This window comes from Phacochoerus africanus, chromosome 15 (genome assembly GCF_016906955.1).
Source record: "Phacochoerus africanus isolate WHEZ1 chromosome 15, ROS_Pafr_v1, whole genome shotgun sequence".
NCBI classification, from domain to species: domain Eukaryota; kingdom Metazoa; phylum Chordata; class Mammalia; order Artiodactyla; family Suidae; genus Phacochoerus; species Phacochoerus africanus.
This window is the reverse complement of record NC_062558.1, coordinates 125,941,968-125,960,566: the sequence shown is the minus strand read 5'-3', so window position 1 is coordinate 125,960,566 and position 18,599 is coordinate 125,941,968. Positions and strand designations below refer to the sequence as shown.

The 18,599-nt window shown below is 33.3% G+C and overlaps 1 protein-coding gene across 2 annotated transcripts in view; it reads right to left on the bottom strand.

The window, feature by feature from the left end:
• ATRNL1 (attractin like 1) overlaps window positions 1-18,599 on the bottom strand; it is a 765,538-nt gene that overhangs the window by 524,257 nt on the left and 222,682 nt on the right. Inside the window, exon 19 of one of the 2 annotated variants that reach the window (XM_047760605.1) lies at window positions 16,712-16,849. In XM_047760605.1, the coding sequence (XP_047616561.1) occupies window positions 16,712-16,849 (138 nt within the window). Of the gene's footprint in view, window positions 1-16,711; window positions 16,850-18,599 lie in introns of those variants that run through there. The other variant, XM_047760606.1, reaches the window with a different exon arrangement.

Sequence of the window (18,599 nt, the reverse complement as noted above, 5' to 3'; positions counted from 1 at the left end):
TTTCCATTACTATTTACATTGTATTAGAGACTTTAGCCAATGCAATTATACATGAAAAATTAATTGATGCTAGAAAAAAGTGAAACTCTCTATTTGTAAATGATATGACAGTATACTTAGAAACCCTAGAGAATCAGTGTTAAAGCAAATTAAAACAATAAGGTAGTAAGATAAAAATTAAAAATTAATATACAGAAATCAATAGCCTTCAAACAATAACCATGTAAAGAATATAAAATCTTATTTACAATTGTAATGAAGAAAATAAAATACCTAGAAATAGCTATCAGCAAAACTCAGAGGAGGCATAAAAGAGAAGTAAAGAAATTTAAACATACACATTATTCTTGGAAAAAAACAACCAATATCATAAAGATGTCAATTCTATTTGAATTAATTTATAAGTCTAAACCAATCTCAACAAAAATACCAATAAATTTTTACTGGAACTCGATAAACAAATAATAATCACCATATAGAAGAATATTCACATAGGAATAACCAGGAAAACTCTAAAAAGGAAATGACAAAAAAAGGTGCCAGTACTGCTAGACATTCAAACATTTATAGATCCTCTATAATTAAAACTCTGTGATACTTGCACTTCGATAGACAAATAGATAAGCAAATTAGAATAGAAAATCCACAAATAAAGCGAAGTACATAAGAAATATTAGTGTATGAGAAAGGCTGTATTGAAAATCATGAATCAAAATGAGTTTTTAGGAGTTCCCTTCATGGCTCAGCAGTTACCGAACCCGACTGGGATCACTGAAGATGTGGGTTCAATCCCTGACCTCACTCAGTGGGTTAAGGGTCTGGCATTGCCATGAGCTGTGGTATAGGTCACAGTGCGGCTCGGATCCCACATTGCTGTGGCTCTGGCATAGGCCAGCAGCTATAGCTCCAATTCAACCCTTAGCCTAGGAACCTCCATATGCCATGGGTCCAGCCCTAAAATAGCAAAAAAAAGAAAAAGGTTTTTGAAATAAATCACAAAAGGACAACTAGCGGAAAAAGTAAATTTGGATCCACATGTCACATCATATACAAAATTAATCTCCAAATACATTAGTGATCTAAATGTAAAAAAATTAAAACCATAGAATAGAAGAAAATATAGGTATCTTCATTTATAACTTGGATACAGACAAAAAGTACTCTAACTCTGATTCGAGTGATACATTTGATGAGATTAAAATAAAGACTTATGGTATGACAAAAAACAAAGAAAGAAAAATCACCATAAGTAATGTCAAAAGACAGACACAAAGTTGGAGAAAATTTTTCAACAGATAAAGAAAGATAAAAGATATTCCTGAACCATTGACAAATTGAGGGAAATGATTAAAAATACCGCAACAGAAAACTGAACAAAAGACAGAAACAGACAATTCACAAAAAAATATGAAAATGGTCTAAGCATATTAAGATATGTTAAATTTCACTCATAATAAAAAAATACTACAAATTAAAATAACTATAGCATTTGGAGTGGATAAGCAATTAGATCCTGCTGTATAGCACAGGGAACTGTATCTAGTCACTTATGATGGAACATGATGGATAATGTGAGAAAAAGAATGTATATATATATATATATATATATATATATATATATATATGTGTGTGTGTGTGTGTGTATGTGACTGGGTCACTTTGCTGTACAGTAGAAATTGACAGAACACTGTAAACTAACTATAATGGAAAAAATCATTTAAAAAGAAAAAAATAACCCTAATTTACCATTTCTCACCTATCGGACAAAAGTTAAAAAGTATAAAAACATACTGTTCCCAAAGCTATGTGGAAACAGGCATTCTTGTACACTGCTGGTGGGAGTGCACACTTGTGCAGCCATTGTTGTGTATACTATGCTGTATATACTAGATACATTATGAGTTTATCTTTTAACACAGCACTCTCACTTCTAGGTGTCTATCCTAAAGATATACCTAGCACAATACAAAAATACACATGCACACAGAAAATTGATGATTTTTGACATGTGAAAATTATTGGAAATCACCTAAATATTCATACTTAAGAGAATGGCTGAGTAAACTGTGGTACACCCTCATAATGTAATACTAGGGAGATTTTTAAAAATAATAAAAAAAAGGATCTCTAGGAACTAATATGGAGTAATTTCCAAATTATTAAATGAAAAAAAACCTCTTACATAAGAAAAAAAATTAGAAAATATATATGTGTCTGTGTATTTAATCAAAATATAGTAACAGAGGAAGGATAAACCAGAAACTGGTATGAGACAGATTATTCACAAGGCATGAGTGAGAATGGAATGGAAAAAATAGAGGAAACTGGGATGGGGTGAAGGAATGGCTTTTTGTAAATTTCTGATTTGGGGGACCATGTTAAGGTTTCACATACTCAAAAAAAGAAAATAACATCAATGATATGGGAAGGGCAGATCCTAAAGATGCTTATACATGGGAATAAATGAATGACTCTTATTCAAATGACTAACAAACATATTGAATTGGGGAGGGGGAAAGAACTAACCCAATTATCTTTTAAGTACAGTTACAGACTATATGTCCTCAGACTTAAGAGACTAACACTAAACACAAATTAGCTGACTTCCTTTTCACAGAAGCATGGGTTAGCAATTCTGAAAGTACGTTCTGCACATTCTAAGATTGAGCAAACAAATAAATACAATCAGAAAAGCTAGATTCTTGCTGTCACAGAAGGAAACTAAAAATTTAGAAAGGAGTATACATCAAACATCTAGGAAATAGAGGTATTATTGTGAACTTATGGATTTTACTATAGACTATAGGTAGCTACAGAAATGGGTACCAATGTGAGTAGTTACGTTAATGTATGAGAATATATTTGGTCTGTATGCATACATACATCTATTCTCAGTTCCATCTGCTGATATGATCCAGAAACAATCATAGCCCTGTAGCAAAGAGCCCAATAAATGTACCAGGGCTGCTTAAGAAATGCCAGATCCCATTTAGGGCAGGAAAAGTATGAGTGCCAAAAATATAAGGAAATGCTCAAAGAATAATGGAGTTGATAGGAGGACAGATACATACGTACATACATACATACATAGATGGGTACATAGATAAGATACCAAAACAAACTAGAGAAAAAGATTTTCATTGTAGAAGAAAGCTAACTAATAATTGCAGAAAGAATGACAGAATTAGAAAATATGCACTTGTGGAAAATCATAACTCTAGTGGGTAAAAGTTTGAGAAGTAACATGAGAGTCACATAGTCTCAAACTATCTCTTACAAGATACTTTCTCGTTAAAGGATAAAATAGTGACTTCATAGTGAAGAAATCTGGCAGACATCACTTTAACCAAATGTTCATAGTGAACATTACCATTAACTGAACGATGACAGCATCTAACTCCTGATATGGGGAGAAGAATTTAGCACAACTTCAGTGCTATTTCTGCCAAAAGTGTATAAGCAGAACATAATCAAGAAGGTAAGTCGACAAAGCCAGATTGCAGCATATTCTAAACACTCACCAAACAAACAAAAACAAAAAACAGGGCTATACAGGTTTCCTGGCCTACCCTAAAGTAAAGCATTCCTATGAAAATTTTCATAAGCTTAAATGGGGTAAAGCAAGGAGGAACCACCTCAGGACACAGCTTGCTAACAAGTATACAAAATAAATCAAGATAAAGCACAACTGGTCACAGTCACAATTCAAAGCTATGGATGCTTGATGCTGAGTGCAATTCCTAAGGAAGGAGTGTGGTGATGACACTCTCACTGCTGGGGTGCTTGCTGTCTCTATAATGGCTCTATTAAACAAACGCTTAATGCTAGTTTTGCTTTTTGGCTCTTTCTGTAAAAGCAAAAATTCTCTTTGGATTTCTTCCAGCTGGTGAAAATAGGTGCTAATATATGTCTTTTATAAAAGTAAGGTGGCATAAGGCAAATATTTGAAAAGTGGGGAATACCTGTATTCCTAAAAAAATGCCAATGCCATTAAATAAAAAGACTCAAGAAATGTTCCAGATTGAAGAAGTCTACAGAATGATTGCAACTAATGGTCTTGAATTTTCCTTTTCTCTAAAGAACAATGTTGGGATAACTGGTAAGGTCTATGTTTAATATCAATATGCAACAATGTTAATTTCCTGATCTCTATAACTATAATGTGGCTAATAGAATACCTAGTTTTTGAAAAATATATCTTAAAATATTTAAGGAGTAGGGGGTGTGGGATTGACATATGCACATTGTGGTATATGGAATAGTTGGCCAACAGGGACCTGCTGTATAGCACAAGGAACTCTACCCAATATTCTGTGATGGTCTACACAGAAGAAAAAATGAAAAAGAATGGATGTGTGTCTAGGTACAACTGAATCACCTGTACAACAGAAATTATCACATCATAAATCAACTATATTCAATAAAACTTTTAAAAATTATTTGAACTTTTGAAATAAAATAGAATCCCTTCTACTGAAAAAAAAATATTTAAGGAGTAGAGAGATATCAAGTCTGCGATGTTTCACTGAGACTTAGGGGAAAAAAGAGGAAACTTGGGGCAACTCACTGTATATTCTTACAACTTTGTGTGAAATTACGTCCCCTCAAATTAAATAGACCTTTCCAATTTCGAAAATATTAAATGTTTCTACCCGTAAAAATAGATAATAAAATCTTATGTTTCTATTTGTGAGTAATAACCAATAATAATCAGTAATAGTTGTTATATTTAACAACTCTATTTGAAGCGTCCCTTGTTTTTCTTGTATATTAAGGGTTTTGTTTTCTTACTTTTGAGTAGAAGAGATGTTAACAATATGTAACATAAACAATGATTCCATTTCTCAATAAATATTAGTCCCCACACTTGCAAGGAAAAAAAATAATCCTCTGTGAATAATTTACTCAAATGCCTTCTGTTACTAATAATGGGATTCATAAAAGCACGAATAGCTTTGAACTTGAAAGAATTAGCAGCTGGCAGATAGACAAATAAACAAAATGCACTCTTAAAAGACATTTTAAAGTACAAAGGATATGGTATAGTCAAAGAGATATTTTGAAGTTAGCCAAAAACATTTATAGGATAAAAAATTCTATAAAAATGACCCCAAAATTAATAGATTAATGAGGTGAAATGGAGATGGTAAGCTTTGAGAAGTCTGATACCAAGTTCTATCTTCCCCGGAAATACTGTAAACTGAAAAGAATTACATAAACTACACTTTTCTTCCTTATCTAAACTTCATATAACTTGTCAGACTTAATGAAAAGATTACATACAAAATATTGGATTATTGCTCAATAAGCTATAAGTACAGAATGAAACACCATTTATAATTATTAAAACTAATCCTCATTCAGAGCAAACTTCAGAGCCATATTGGTTCGCCGTTGGCTCTATTACTAAAAAATAAAAGAAAGTGGAAAAATCAACATGCGAAAAATAGAAGCTCTTCATCTAAAGTGAAAATACCTGTTGAAATAAGAAGGCCATCTAGCTAGAAAGTCTAAATTACTTTTCCTTTTAGATTATATGAAAATGAGTAAAACTGATGACACAAATACTATGTTTTCTTAGGAATATTACTATAGCAACGAACTAATGACATAACCAGGCAGAGTACTACTACCTGTGTAATAGGGACATAAAAATAATATCAAAAGATAAAAACAAGCAGGACAAAACTTTTCTCATCCAACCTAGACAAGTAAACGATGACTTTCACAAACATGGATGGCTATCATCATGGAGGTACCAACACTGCTTGAAGTTAGGAAAGAAATTACCACAAGTTTTCAGGCTGAAATTCCCCGAGCTGAGGTTTGTAAAATAAGTAATGGAGTCCAGGGGCACAGTAGTGTCCAGATAAGTAAAGGCAATAAAAATGAGTATAGAGGTGGGTGTACATGAAGGAGTGGTTGGATATGAGGTGAACAGGATACAGTATTGTGAATGTCCTCGATACAGAATAAAGGATCTGTTAAAACAAAGAGAGGCTGATCCATTTTGAAACTATTAAATGGGCTAAGCTAAAGCAAAGGGAGACACAACTAGACAATGGCAGTTCAATACTATGACTTTGAAATGGAGAAGTTGACCACCGACTACATCTAGCTTCAAAGACATAAGCATGTATTTGCCATGGAGCACAAGAAGCAGGTAGTTCACTTGCTGGCTTAACCTTTAACATGACTCTTAGACCTGTATCTTTGGTTTATTCCTCTGAAAAATATATCTAATTGTATATACTTGACAAAATGCTTAGGAGAAAATGAAAAAAAAATGGCAAAGTTCTTAGCAATGACCCTAGCATAAATAAACTACCATTAAATTTTAGTTATATATGTTCTCAATATAAAGTTTGGAACTTGACTGACGAGGAAAATGTTGATGTCTTAATTTAAATGTGGGCATAGAGGAAAAGAGAAGTAAAGATGAGGTAGAATATGAGAAATATGGCAGCTTATGAAGGCAGAAAAAAATCACTTAGGGTCACAGCATAAAAGGCATTGAAAGTCTTGTCGAGGAGTTTTTAATTTATTTCACAGATACTATGGAGATGATGAAAGATTTTAGAAATGGTAATAAAATAGTTGAAGGTTGAAGGAAGAAAAATTATGTCTTTGTCTTCCAATAAATGAGGTAGAAGGATGGATTACAAATGGAGAGACTACATATAGGAGGGTAATCACTCATTAATTCAACAAATTAATAAGGGCCTAGTCCATTTAGGTACTCTTTACCATCCAACAGCAGCAGAAGAAAAGAGGAACCATGGGAGCCTAAACTAATAAGGATAATGGAATATGAGGAGGGGATAGTATCAGAGAGGGCAGAGTCAGAATCAGCTTCAGACAGAATACAAGGGTTAAAGAAAAGGAAGGAATCAAAAGTACCATTGAAATTGAGCCTAAAAAGAGTTGTATTACTATAAACTAAGGTGCACGTGAAAGGCAAATATTTTTTTAAATAATAAAGTCAATGAATTCAGTTTTTGAACATTAATTTGAATAATAATGCCTTGTCCAGAAATTTTCAAGTCAAAAAATAAGTTAAAATTGCTTAATAAAGTAGGCTGTACTATTTACTAAATATACAATTAAATATTGAAAGCATAAAACTGTAGATTACAGTTACCATAAAATCAGTAAATCAGCCTTTAAAGAAAAAGCAAGATAAAAAATAAAAGTATATGTGACTAAGAGAAAAGCAAATACTTGCATTCATGTATTATGATATAGAAAAATGAACCTTTGAAGAAAAGGGGTTTCTTCTTAAATAATATATTAAGGAGGATTTTAATATGTTTTTGAAATATCTATAGAGAATATTTATCCTGGTGTTTTTTCAACTGTTCTAGGCATTTCTAATATATAATTAATTTTTAACCATCACTGGGTTTTTGTGCACTATCTGATATGAAAAAATGTATATACAAATTTGCATTTAGCTTAATTTTGCTTTTAAAAAATCTATAAATATCAGAAAATGCTAAATACACGCTTTTATTTTCTTGGTTAACCTTTAACTTTTTGTACCATACTAAATAAATGTTTCGTATATTTTAAAATACAAGAAGTATGCCTCATTTTAAATTTACCCCTTAGTTTTCATCCTAGACCAGTCATTTGAAGCTAACAGGAATTTCATAACCTTTGTACGTTAGGCTAAGAGTCATTTGTACTTTTAAATTAAATTAATAATTACTTAATGAAAAGTCAAATAGTGTCATGTTTTTGTAACACAAAACCTAAAGCAATACATGATAGGGAAGCTAAGCATCATATCAAGTGAAATTAAAGAGAAATACTGAACATTCAGATAAAATAATAGTTTCTAAATGGCCCCAAATAGGTTAAAGAGAAATACTGATCACATAGCTAAAATAAAGATTTCTAACGGGCTCCAAACAGGTTTAGTATTGTATTTGTGGATTTAAAATTATTAAATGGTTTGAAAAATACGTAAGAGATATATTAGTGAACTTCTTAAGGAAAAGAAAGCATTTAAGTAAAACACATCATGGTCAAAACCTTATAAAGCAGAGATGGAGCCACTCTATAACATCAGATCTGGAGCCTAAAAAAACACTAACCAAATGCCCAAAGTTGAAATAAAATTTTAATTCATGTTAGGGCAGATGGAAAGTAAAACTCTGGGCAAATAAAAAGTAAGAAGGGTGATGATGCTGAGAAAGGCATCAGAGTTAGCCAGGCACGGCAAAGTTCCCCAGCACTTCAAAGTTCAGGGACCAAAGAAACTCCAGCAGTTTCCTCAGACTCAACCCACAGATAGTTTGGGTAAAGGTCTAACAGAAAAGAGTGGAAAACTGCATCTTCTAATAACCCACAGTCAAAGGTCATTCTAAAACTCCTGATAATGTCAGGGCCAGTTTCCATGCAATCAGTTCTTCTTGTCCTTAAAATTCCTTTTTATAAGAACAAAAAAGGATAAAAAGAGCTTGAAGAGATGGAGTAAATAAAGAAAAGAGGGTTACTAAGTATTTGACAGTAGAGGAACACTTCTCAAGGAAAACGAAGGGTTTCTAAGAATTAATATAGAGAAAAAAACTAGATATAAATATTATAGAAGCAATGCAAGGAAGACTGTATTTTAATCATACAATTGAAACAGCCAGCTCTATGTAATTTTAAAGGCTTTCTTATTTTCTTAAGTTTATATTAAAAATGTCATTCTGAAGAGAATCTTTGATCAAAATTTAATTTCATGACTATATTATATACTAAAATATCTACATATAATTATATAATTATTCATTGAACAACCTCTCTTTGAAATATTTACAATCTCAGATTGGCTTTTCTCTGCCACAGGGGATGATAATGTGTGTACTCAGAAAATACAAAGTTTTAATTTTGTTGTGTCAAAACAATTAATGGAAACAAGATTTCCATATAAAATCATTTTTGGAGTTCCCCTCGAGGCTCAGTGGTTAACGAATCCAACTAGGAATCATGGGGTTGCAGATTCGATCCCTGGCCTTGCTCAGTGGGTTAAGGATCTGGCATTGCTGTGAGCTGTGGTGTAGATCACAGACGTGGCTCGGATCCTGCGTTGCTGTGGCTACAGCATAGGCTGGTGGCTACAGCTCCGATTGTGCCCCTAGCCTGGGAACCTCCATATGGCGCGGGTGCGGCCCGAGAAAAGACAAAAAAAAAGATAAAATCATTTTCATTTATCTGAATTTTTAGATTATCCCGGTCAATGCTCCCATATTCAGAGAAATGAGCTTCGTATGTTTACTTTAAGAAATGCTTTAGTTCATTTGGTTATAAACTTTCAGCTTCTATGAACAATCTGCAATGTGTAAGAAAGGTTTAAAATAAAAAAATAACAAATAATCTCCCATCCTAGTAGAGGGAAAGAAGAGCTAATTCATTTTCTTTTTTTTTCAAGCCTCGGAGAATACCTGTGTCATAGCCCAGAGTGTTTATTAAAGTTTCAGTATTTCTGTAAAAGTCTGCTATGGACAGATATTAATAATATACCAAAAAGAAAACATAAGTTATACTAATAGGAAACAAACGTAAAAACAAAACCATCACGATGTTGAAAGAACTCTTTTACCTGCAAGCTGGAAAAAAAAAGTTTCTTTTTCGCTATTGAAAGAAAAAAAAATACAGAAAGAAAATCACATAAGTATACTATTTGTGAACCTAGAAAAAGAATAATAAAATGGACTAAAAGACATAAATTAATAAATACAATATTAGATTTTACTAAAGCCTGTTATGAATGCAATGTCAAAAGAAAAGGCTTTATTCATAATACCAACCAAACCCAATAAATATCTTGCAATAAACTAACCAAAAAGAGCTAGAGCTCAATGAAGAAATCTGTTAATCACTGAAGCTCACAAACTGCCCTCTACTCTCAAAGGCCCACCCAGAACCTCCCATCAGAATTAAGCTCTTGGTCCCTGATTCTATCATCCAACTTCAATGTAACACTACTACAGCACTAAATGTACAGGTGACCCATGAACAACAAGGGGGGTTAGGACCGCCAACCCTCTATGCAACACAAAAATCCTGTATAACTACAGTCGGGCTTTCCGTATATCAGGCTCCTCCTAAGCACTGTTCCGCATCCTTTACACACAGGATTCCACCAAATGCAGATAGTGTGGTATATACAGTATTTACTATTTTAAAAATCTGTGTATAAGGGACCTAGGCAGTTCAAATCAGAGTTGTTCAGGTCAACTGTATATAAATTCAAGTCCTGGAGTTCCCGCCATGGCGCAGTGGTCAACGAATCCGACTAGGAACCATGAGGTTGCGGATTCCATCCCTGGCCTTGCTCAGTGGGTTAAAGATCCGGCCTTGCCATGAGCTGTGGTGTAGGTTGCAGATGCGGCTCGGATCCTGCGTTGCTGTGGCTACGGCATAGGCCGGCGGCTACAGCTCCGATTAGACCCCTAGCCTGGGAATCTCCATATGCCGCGAGAGCCACCCAATAAATGGCAAAAAGACAAAAAATAAAGAAATAAATAAATTCAAGTCCTAACACATTCTTCTGCATACAGTGAGTAATCAATATTAGTAGAATTCAAAGGTGAGCCTTCATTGCAAAGTAACATAGTGTAAGCTGTTGTAGCAGACTGAGCTGTTTCTCTGTTCAATGAAACTTTCACCTATTTTATTTTACTAAATGTATAAGTCAGATTTGACATAATATGGCAAAAATAATACTGTCCCAGAAGTCTAAATCATTCATTTATATTAACATACTAAGCCTGACTATATTATAAATAGTGGTAATAATGATAACTGCAATAATAGCTTGCATCATAAACATGAGCTGCAAACATATATTATTTCAAATGTAATGCACCTCATTTAAGCCTCGCAATATATTAAATTAGTTGTATCTTGTAGGTGAGGAAAGTGACACACTAAGAAGAGGTGACAGTGGCATTGCCAGTATATGGATCCAATCAATATGATTCAAAAGCCCAAGCTCTTACCAATGTTATATTCTGTCATAGCTACAAAGATAGATAGATAGGCATATAGCAGTTTGCATCATAGAATCTTCCTGAACATTAGTGAGAAATAAAATAATTTTAATAAGAAAGCACTTCCAAAGTTAATTGTAATAATAGAATAGCCATAAATATGCCATAAGTTAAAATCAATTTGAAGAAAGTCTACAAGTACATTTATATATTTATAACAATGCTAAATGGCTTTAGTAAGGTGAATTTTAAAAAGCATATCTAAATATGCAGTACATTTAAAGCCTTACCATTCAAATATAAATCTATCTCCTTCTTTCCTTTAGTATCACATGGGTTTTGGATTTCAATAAATGCATCTACTAGTGAAGAAATGAACTCTTCTCAATAAGGTAAACTAAAAATGAAGAAATAGCAGTAAACTTTTACTTGCTATTTCCTGTAAGTTCATTTTAGCCATTTTTCTATTAAATATAATTCACCTGATGTTACATATCACTTATTTAATTGGATAGTTAATGTGACCCTAAGAAATAAAAATTAATTTCATATATCACATCATCACAGAAAAATTATAGACAGCAAAATACTACTTTGCCAAATTTTAAAAAAAAAGGGAAACTATAAGGAATTATTTAAAGCTTCATAAACTACTAGAGAATGTGCAACAGTAAATAAGATACTTATTTTTCATTCTCTTAATTTTCTATTCCATTGTACCTCCCAGCTTGCCAGATGTGTAATGTCAGCAACAAAAATAATATGAAATAACTCAATTAGCCTTAGACCTAGAAAAGAGGTATCTTCCCCAAAGGGGAACATATTTCTAAAGGCACAACGCCTGCTGGAATGAGAAAATTCACCATTTTAATTTAAAATATTTTTAGCTAATTATCATTGTCCAAACATTCCTTTTGCCTATGCTGACAAATACTTTGATAATTTTCATGATGTTACTGTGGCAATGGATTCTTAGATATGCACCAAAAATACCAGCAACTAAAGACTTAATCAAAATTGAAAACTTTTATGCTTCGAAGGACACTGTCTTGAAAGTGAAAAGACAACCTATGGAATGGTAGAGAGTATTTCCAAATCATGTATCTGATAAGACTCTCATGACTAGAATATATGAAGAACTCTTACAATTCAACGACAACAAAACCAAATAATCCAATTCAAAAATGAACAGAGGACTTGCACAGATATTTCTCCAAAGATATTCAAGTGGCCAATAAGCACATGAAAAGATATAAGACTCGAATAAATATTTGTACATCCATATTCCTGGCAGCATTATTTACAACAGTCAAAAGGTGTGAGCAACTCAAGCATCCATTAATGGATGAATGGATTTTTAAAGTGTGATATAAACATTCAACAGAATATTATTCATCCATAATAAAAGGACATTCTGGCACATGCCACAACATGAAAAAATCCTGAATTGAAATAAGACAGTCACTAAAGGACAAATACTGGATAATTCCATTTATTTGAGGCACCTAGAATAATCACATTCCTAGTGACAGTAAGTAAAATAGTGGCTGAAAGCTGTTTTGGGGGAAGGGAGAGTTACTGTTTAATGGTTACATAGTTTTAGTTTTGTAAGATGAAAAAAGTTTTGGAGATAAATGATAATGATAGTTGCACAACAATGTGAATGTACTTAATGCAAATGAACTACAACCTTAAAAATGGTTAAAATGGCAAATTTTATGTTATGTATATTTTACCACAGTAAAAAATTTCAAAAAATTGTTTTAAAATGGGCAAGGATTTGAACAGACATTTCTCCAAAGAAAATATATGATGGCCAACAACTTCCCTTGTCATTAGGGAAACACAAATCAAAACTACAACAAATTGTTTTACACCTAGTAGGATGGCCACAAGTTTCTGAAAATGGAAAATAACAATTGTTTGGCAAGGATATAGAGAAATTGGAATCCTTCTCATTCCTGGTAGGAATGCAAAATCGTGCAACCACCATGCAAAACAATTTGAACAATGTGGCAGTTCCTCAAAAGGTTAAACATAAAATTACCACATGACTCAGCAACTCCTCTCCTGGGTTATACACAAAAAACTAAAAACCTGCATTCAAACAAAAACGTAGTGACGTCATAGCAGCCCTAATCACGTGTCCAAATGGTGGGGGGAAAACGTGAATAAAGGAGTAAAAACATTGTGCTATATCCACACAATGGAATAATATTCATCCATAAAAAGGAACAAAGTACCAGAGTTCTTTTGTGGCACAGCAGGTTAAGGATCCAGCGTTGTCACTGCAGCAGCTTTGGTCACTGCTGTGGCACAAGTTAGATCCCTGGCCCAGGAACTTCCTAATACTTAGGCAAGGCCACAAAAAAAAAGAAAAAAAAAAGGAAGAAACAAAGTACTGATAGATGCTATAAGAATGGTCATTAAACATTACTAAACATCATGCTAAGTAAAAGATGCCAGTCACAAAGTCACTTATTTTATGATTCCATTGATATGAAATGTCAAGAATAAGAAAATATATAAATTAAGGAAAATACAAAAACAGATTAGTGCTTGGCAGGGACTGGGATGAGTGCTTAATAAGTATGGCATTTTCTTTCGGAGTGATGAAAATGTTTTGAAACTCAACAGAGGTGGCAGTGGCACAATGTTATGAGTGTATTAAATGCCGCTGACTCATATACCGAAAATGGTTAATGGTATATTATGTGGATTTCACCATAATTAAAAAGTGATAATAATGTTCTAAAATTGGGGATATGGTTGGAAGCAATTTATAAATAACAGAAGTATATTAAGTAAATTACTTCACAAGATCCCCAAGGACTATTGCATAGGCATTAAAATAACTGGAGGAGCATAAATGAAATCATTTTAATAAAGTAAAATAAAGCAACAATGATATATCAAATGCATGAAAGGTTGCAAACACATATAACTTGCAATTTGAAAAAAGAAACCCAGGGTTTTATTTTTTTCTTATAGGTTATGGAAATAGTACATAGATTATATATATAAACTTTTTCTGAAATATACTTTTTGTCCAATGAAATTCCTGGCTATCAAAAATTCAGGGAATTGCCACTATGTGCAACGGGATAGGTGACATCACTGGAGCACCAGGATGTGGGTTTAATCTGTGGCCTGGCACAGGGGGTTAAGAGGTTCAGCATGGCTGTGACATGGGCCCCAGCTGTGGCTCAGATCTGATCCCTTGCTCAGGAACTCCGTATGCCGCATAACGGAAAAAATAAAATAAAAATGAAAATAAATAAAAAATTTCATAGTAAAATGCTTTGAAAAACAGGATGGTTCAAAAATCTTTTTTTTATTTTTTAATTTTTACTGTTATTTCCCCAATATGATTTTTTTTTCTACTACACAGCATGGTGACCCAGTTACACATACATGTATACATTCTTTTTTCTCACATTATCATGCTCCATCATAAGTGACTAGACATAGTTCCCAGTGCTACACAGCAGGATCTCATTGCTAATCCATTCCAAAGGCCATAGTTTGCATCTATTAACCCCAAGCTTCCAATCCATCCCACTCCCTCCCCTCCCTTTTGGCAACCACAAGTCTATTCTCCAAGTCCATGAGTTTCTTTTCTGTGGAAAGATTCATTTCTGCCATATATTAGATTCCAGATATAAGTGATAGCATATTGGATTTGTCTTTCTCTTTCTGACTTCACTCAGTATGAGAGTCTCTAGTTCCATCCACATTGCTGCAAATGGCATTATTTTGTTCTTTTTTATGGCTGAGTAGTATTCCATTGTGTATATATACAACATCATCCTATCTTTTTTCTTAATAAACATAAATTAACAAAATACTATGACTCTAATAGGTAAGATCTAAATTTTGAGGATTCCACTATGCCTATATCTACTGCAACTTCTGTGTACACTGAACACAGCACTAAGCTATGGCTTTTAACTAAGGGCTACAGGATCCTCCCTGTCCATCTTAACACCAGTTCTGCATTAAGAGTTAAGAGCTAGATCTAGGAATCAGACCTATTCTTCCTCTTATCAGCAGTGTAATCTTGGGTACTTAAATTCTTTGTATATTTTGGGTTGTATGTAAAATGGAAATAACTGTGATTCCTCCCAGTTGTGAACTGTTGTGAAGCTGAAATGAGACAGTGAATATAAGCCATGAGTATGGTGGCTGTCAGCCAATTCATGTAATAGAGCCTCCACAGGTCAAGGCTTCCCATGTCACAAAACTTCCATTCACCTGTCTTCAGTCAGCACCAAACCTGATATTGCCGGAGTAATTCTGTTGACTCTAAAGCTGAGCTGAGCATTCTCTGTGTGTATTCTGAGAGTATATTTGAGTCATTTGGGGAGACTCTGAAAAGAACCAAGAATCACCCTATAACTTCAACTAAGATACTGATTTAATTATGTTAGGGACTGGCCCAGACCTTCGTACTTATTAAAAGCATTCCAGATGATCTCAATATACAGGTACCGTTAACATTTTCATCTGGACCAGACCCAATGCTCACTTCAGACTCCTCATCTTATAGCCAACAACTGAGGCTTTTCTGTGCAATAGAAGTAATCTCTATTTAGAAAAACACATTAAAAATAAGGAATGAGGACCAACCAGAGAGGAAGTAGTTACTAGCACTGAAAAAAAATGCAATTTAAAAGGAAATTTTTAAAAGAAAGACCAAAAATTCTTTTTAAAAAGTAGGAGAAAGCAGCAACAGGATAGAGAAGAAAAAAGAGAAAAGAAGGGCTTTATGATCGAAAACTGAGATAACAGCACTTACAATGCTCTTTTGCTCTTTTAATGTGATTCAATCCCTATTATATGTGCCTCTATTACACATGATCTCACTTGATCTTTACAACAATCCAATGAAGTATTACCATCTTCCTTTTACATATGAGAAAAATGAACCACTGAGAGGTTAAGTGAATTAGCCGAAGTCATACATTTAAACAGTGGCAGAGCTAGAATTTCAGCCAAAGACTGATTCTAAATCCATTCTCTTAAAACTTATGCTGTACTACCACTTTGTCCATAGGAAAAAGAAAAAAAACACACCTTCTGGATGTGAGGCATACAAAAAAACCTTGATTTCTTATCTCTAAAGTAAAATGATAACTTACTATATTACTAAAAAACAATCTAGGAGTTCCCATCACGGCTCAGTGGTAACAAGCCCAGCTAGTATCCATGAGGACATGGTTTCAATTCCTGGCCTCACTCAGTAGGTTAAGGATCCAGCGTTGCCGTGAACTATGGTGTAGGTCGCAGACACGGTTCGGAGCCTGCATTGCTGTGGCTGTGATGTAGGATGGCAGCTGCAGCTCCGATTTGACCCCTAGCCTGGGAACTTCCATATGCTGTAGGCATGGCCCTGAAAAGTGGAAGAAAAAAAAAAAATCATTACCACTGAGTATTTTAGAATAATGAGATTACAGGCAATTTTTTATTTTCATTTATCTGCATTCAATACATTTCCTATGGTAATCATGTATTCGTTTTGAAATAAGAAAAAGTAAGATTTTCTTAAAGCAAATATATCACAGAATTTTTATAGCTCACAGTCTCTAATAAATATACATTACCTTCCAAAAATATTGATATAATTGAAAATATTCTTTAATAAAATATATTTCCACAAGAGGTTTACTCTTCTCAATTTTCTTCTCTGTACTAAAAATACACTGAGGTGAAAAAAAAAAAATTACCTGTACACTGTCCTCCGTTGGTTGGATCTCCATAATAACCTGGCATGCAATCTTGACATTGCTTTCCTGTCGTAAGATTTTTACACTGTTCACACACATTATTATTGATGCAAGTGCTATGTCCATTACACTGGCAAGCTAAAGGAAATAGCAAAAGAAAAAAAAACTACGTAACAATATCAAGCATAATTACTATAAAGACAAAGTTTTTTTTTCATTTTTTAAAAAATTTTATTGGAATATAGATACTTACCAGGCCATGTTAGTTTCAGGTGTACACCAAAGTAAATCTGTTATACAGACACATATATTTTTTCAGATTCTTTTCCCATATAGGTTATCAGAGTACTGCATAATTTCCCTGTGCTATATAGTAGGTCCTTGTTACCTACCGATTTTATACACAGTAGTTGGTATATGTTATTCCCAACTTCCTAATTCATCCCTCATCCTAACATTTCCCCTTTGGTCAACCCAAATTTGGTTTAAAGATCTTTGAGTCTGTTTCTGTTTTGTGAATAAGTTCTTTTGTATTATTTTTATTACACTCCACATATTAGTGATATCAGATGATATTTTCTTTCCCTAAGATGAAGAATTTATTTTAAAAATCTGAATGGTAGCAAAGTCCAAAGAGCATTTTCCAAGTTTTTTTATATGTCTCAAAATATTAATAGACACAAATAATTCTGTGTTGAAGTTTTACCTTATGACCTGTAAAACAGGGGTTACAGATAAAGTGAAACATAAAAGTATTGCTATAGGGGGAATACCTTCTAATATATTCCTTAAAGATTCATGTGACTATGACATCTATAAAGTTAAGTAAACCTAAGAATGAATACTATTGATTTGATAAAGAATGTTAAAATGCATCTTAGGTATATTTTCATATAATTTTAAAAGATTGATAAATATATAAAATTGTGTGGAAGTCCTTATTTCAGGAAAATATATGAGTATAAAATTAACACACAGCATTTTTTTTAAACATTTTTATGGCCACACCCACAGCATATTGAAGTTCCTAGGCCAGGGATTTAATCTGAGCCACAGCTGCGACCTATTGTACATGGAAAATTTGAAAGTGAGAGGAAAATCCCAAGAGATTACCATAAGGTCATCAACGCAAGTTGAATCAAAGGGTAAAGAAAAAGAGTAAAAAAGCAAATACTTATATCTTACAGAAATTTTCAGAGGTATAACTCTAGTATAACATAGTATAGGAATGACATTTCATCATGGAAAATGTCAAATAATCTTCCTCCTCCTTTGGAATTGAGAAAATTACAATATAGTTTTCAAACTTTATATTACATTATGAAAGAGCTAGAAGAAAATTTAATAAGAAAAATGTTCATAATAAATTGAATAAAATAATGATTCAAAACATTATAATGATCAGAATTTTGTTTTCAAATGTACAAATATGTCTGTGGAAAAGTTAATGATGGTTATTTTAGTTTAGTAAGATTTTTCTACATTATCAACTTACAGAAATAAATTTATATTACTCTTTTTTCGGGATTTTTTTTTTTTTTTTGCTTTTTAGGGCCTTACCCACATCATGTGGAATTTCCCAGCTAGGGTTCAAATCAGAGCTACAGCTGCCAGCCATAGCCACAGGCACAGCCACAGCCACAGCAACACAGGATTCCAAGCCTTATCTGTGACAGCCACAGCTCACGGCAACGCTGGATCCTTAGCCCACTGAGTGAGGCCAGGGATCGAACCCAAGTACTCATGGATCCCTAGTCAGGTTTGTTACCACTGAGCCAGGATGAGAATTCCAATTACTTTTATAATAAGAAAAAATGGTAAGAACTTTAAATTTTTTTAACTTTGTGCTTATAATTTTAAGTTATTGTCTCAGAAAATTTTATGTAAA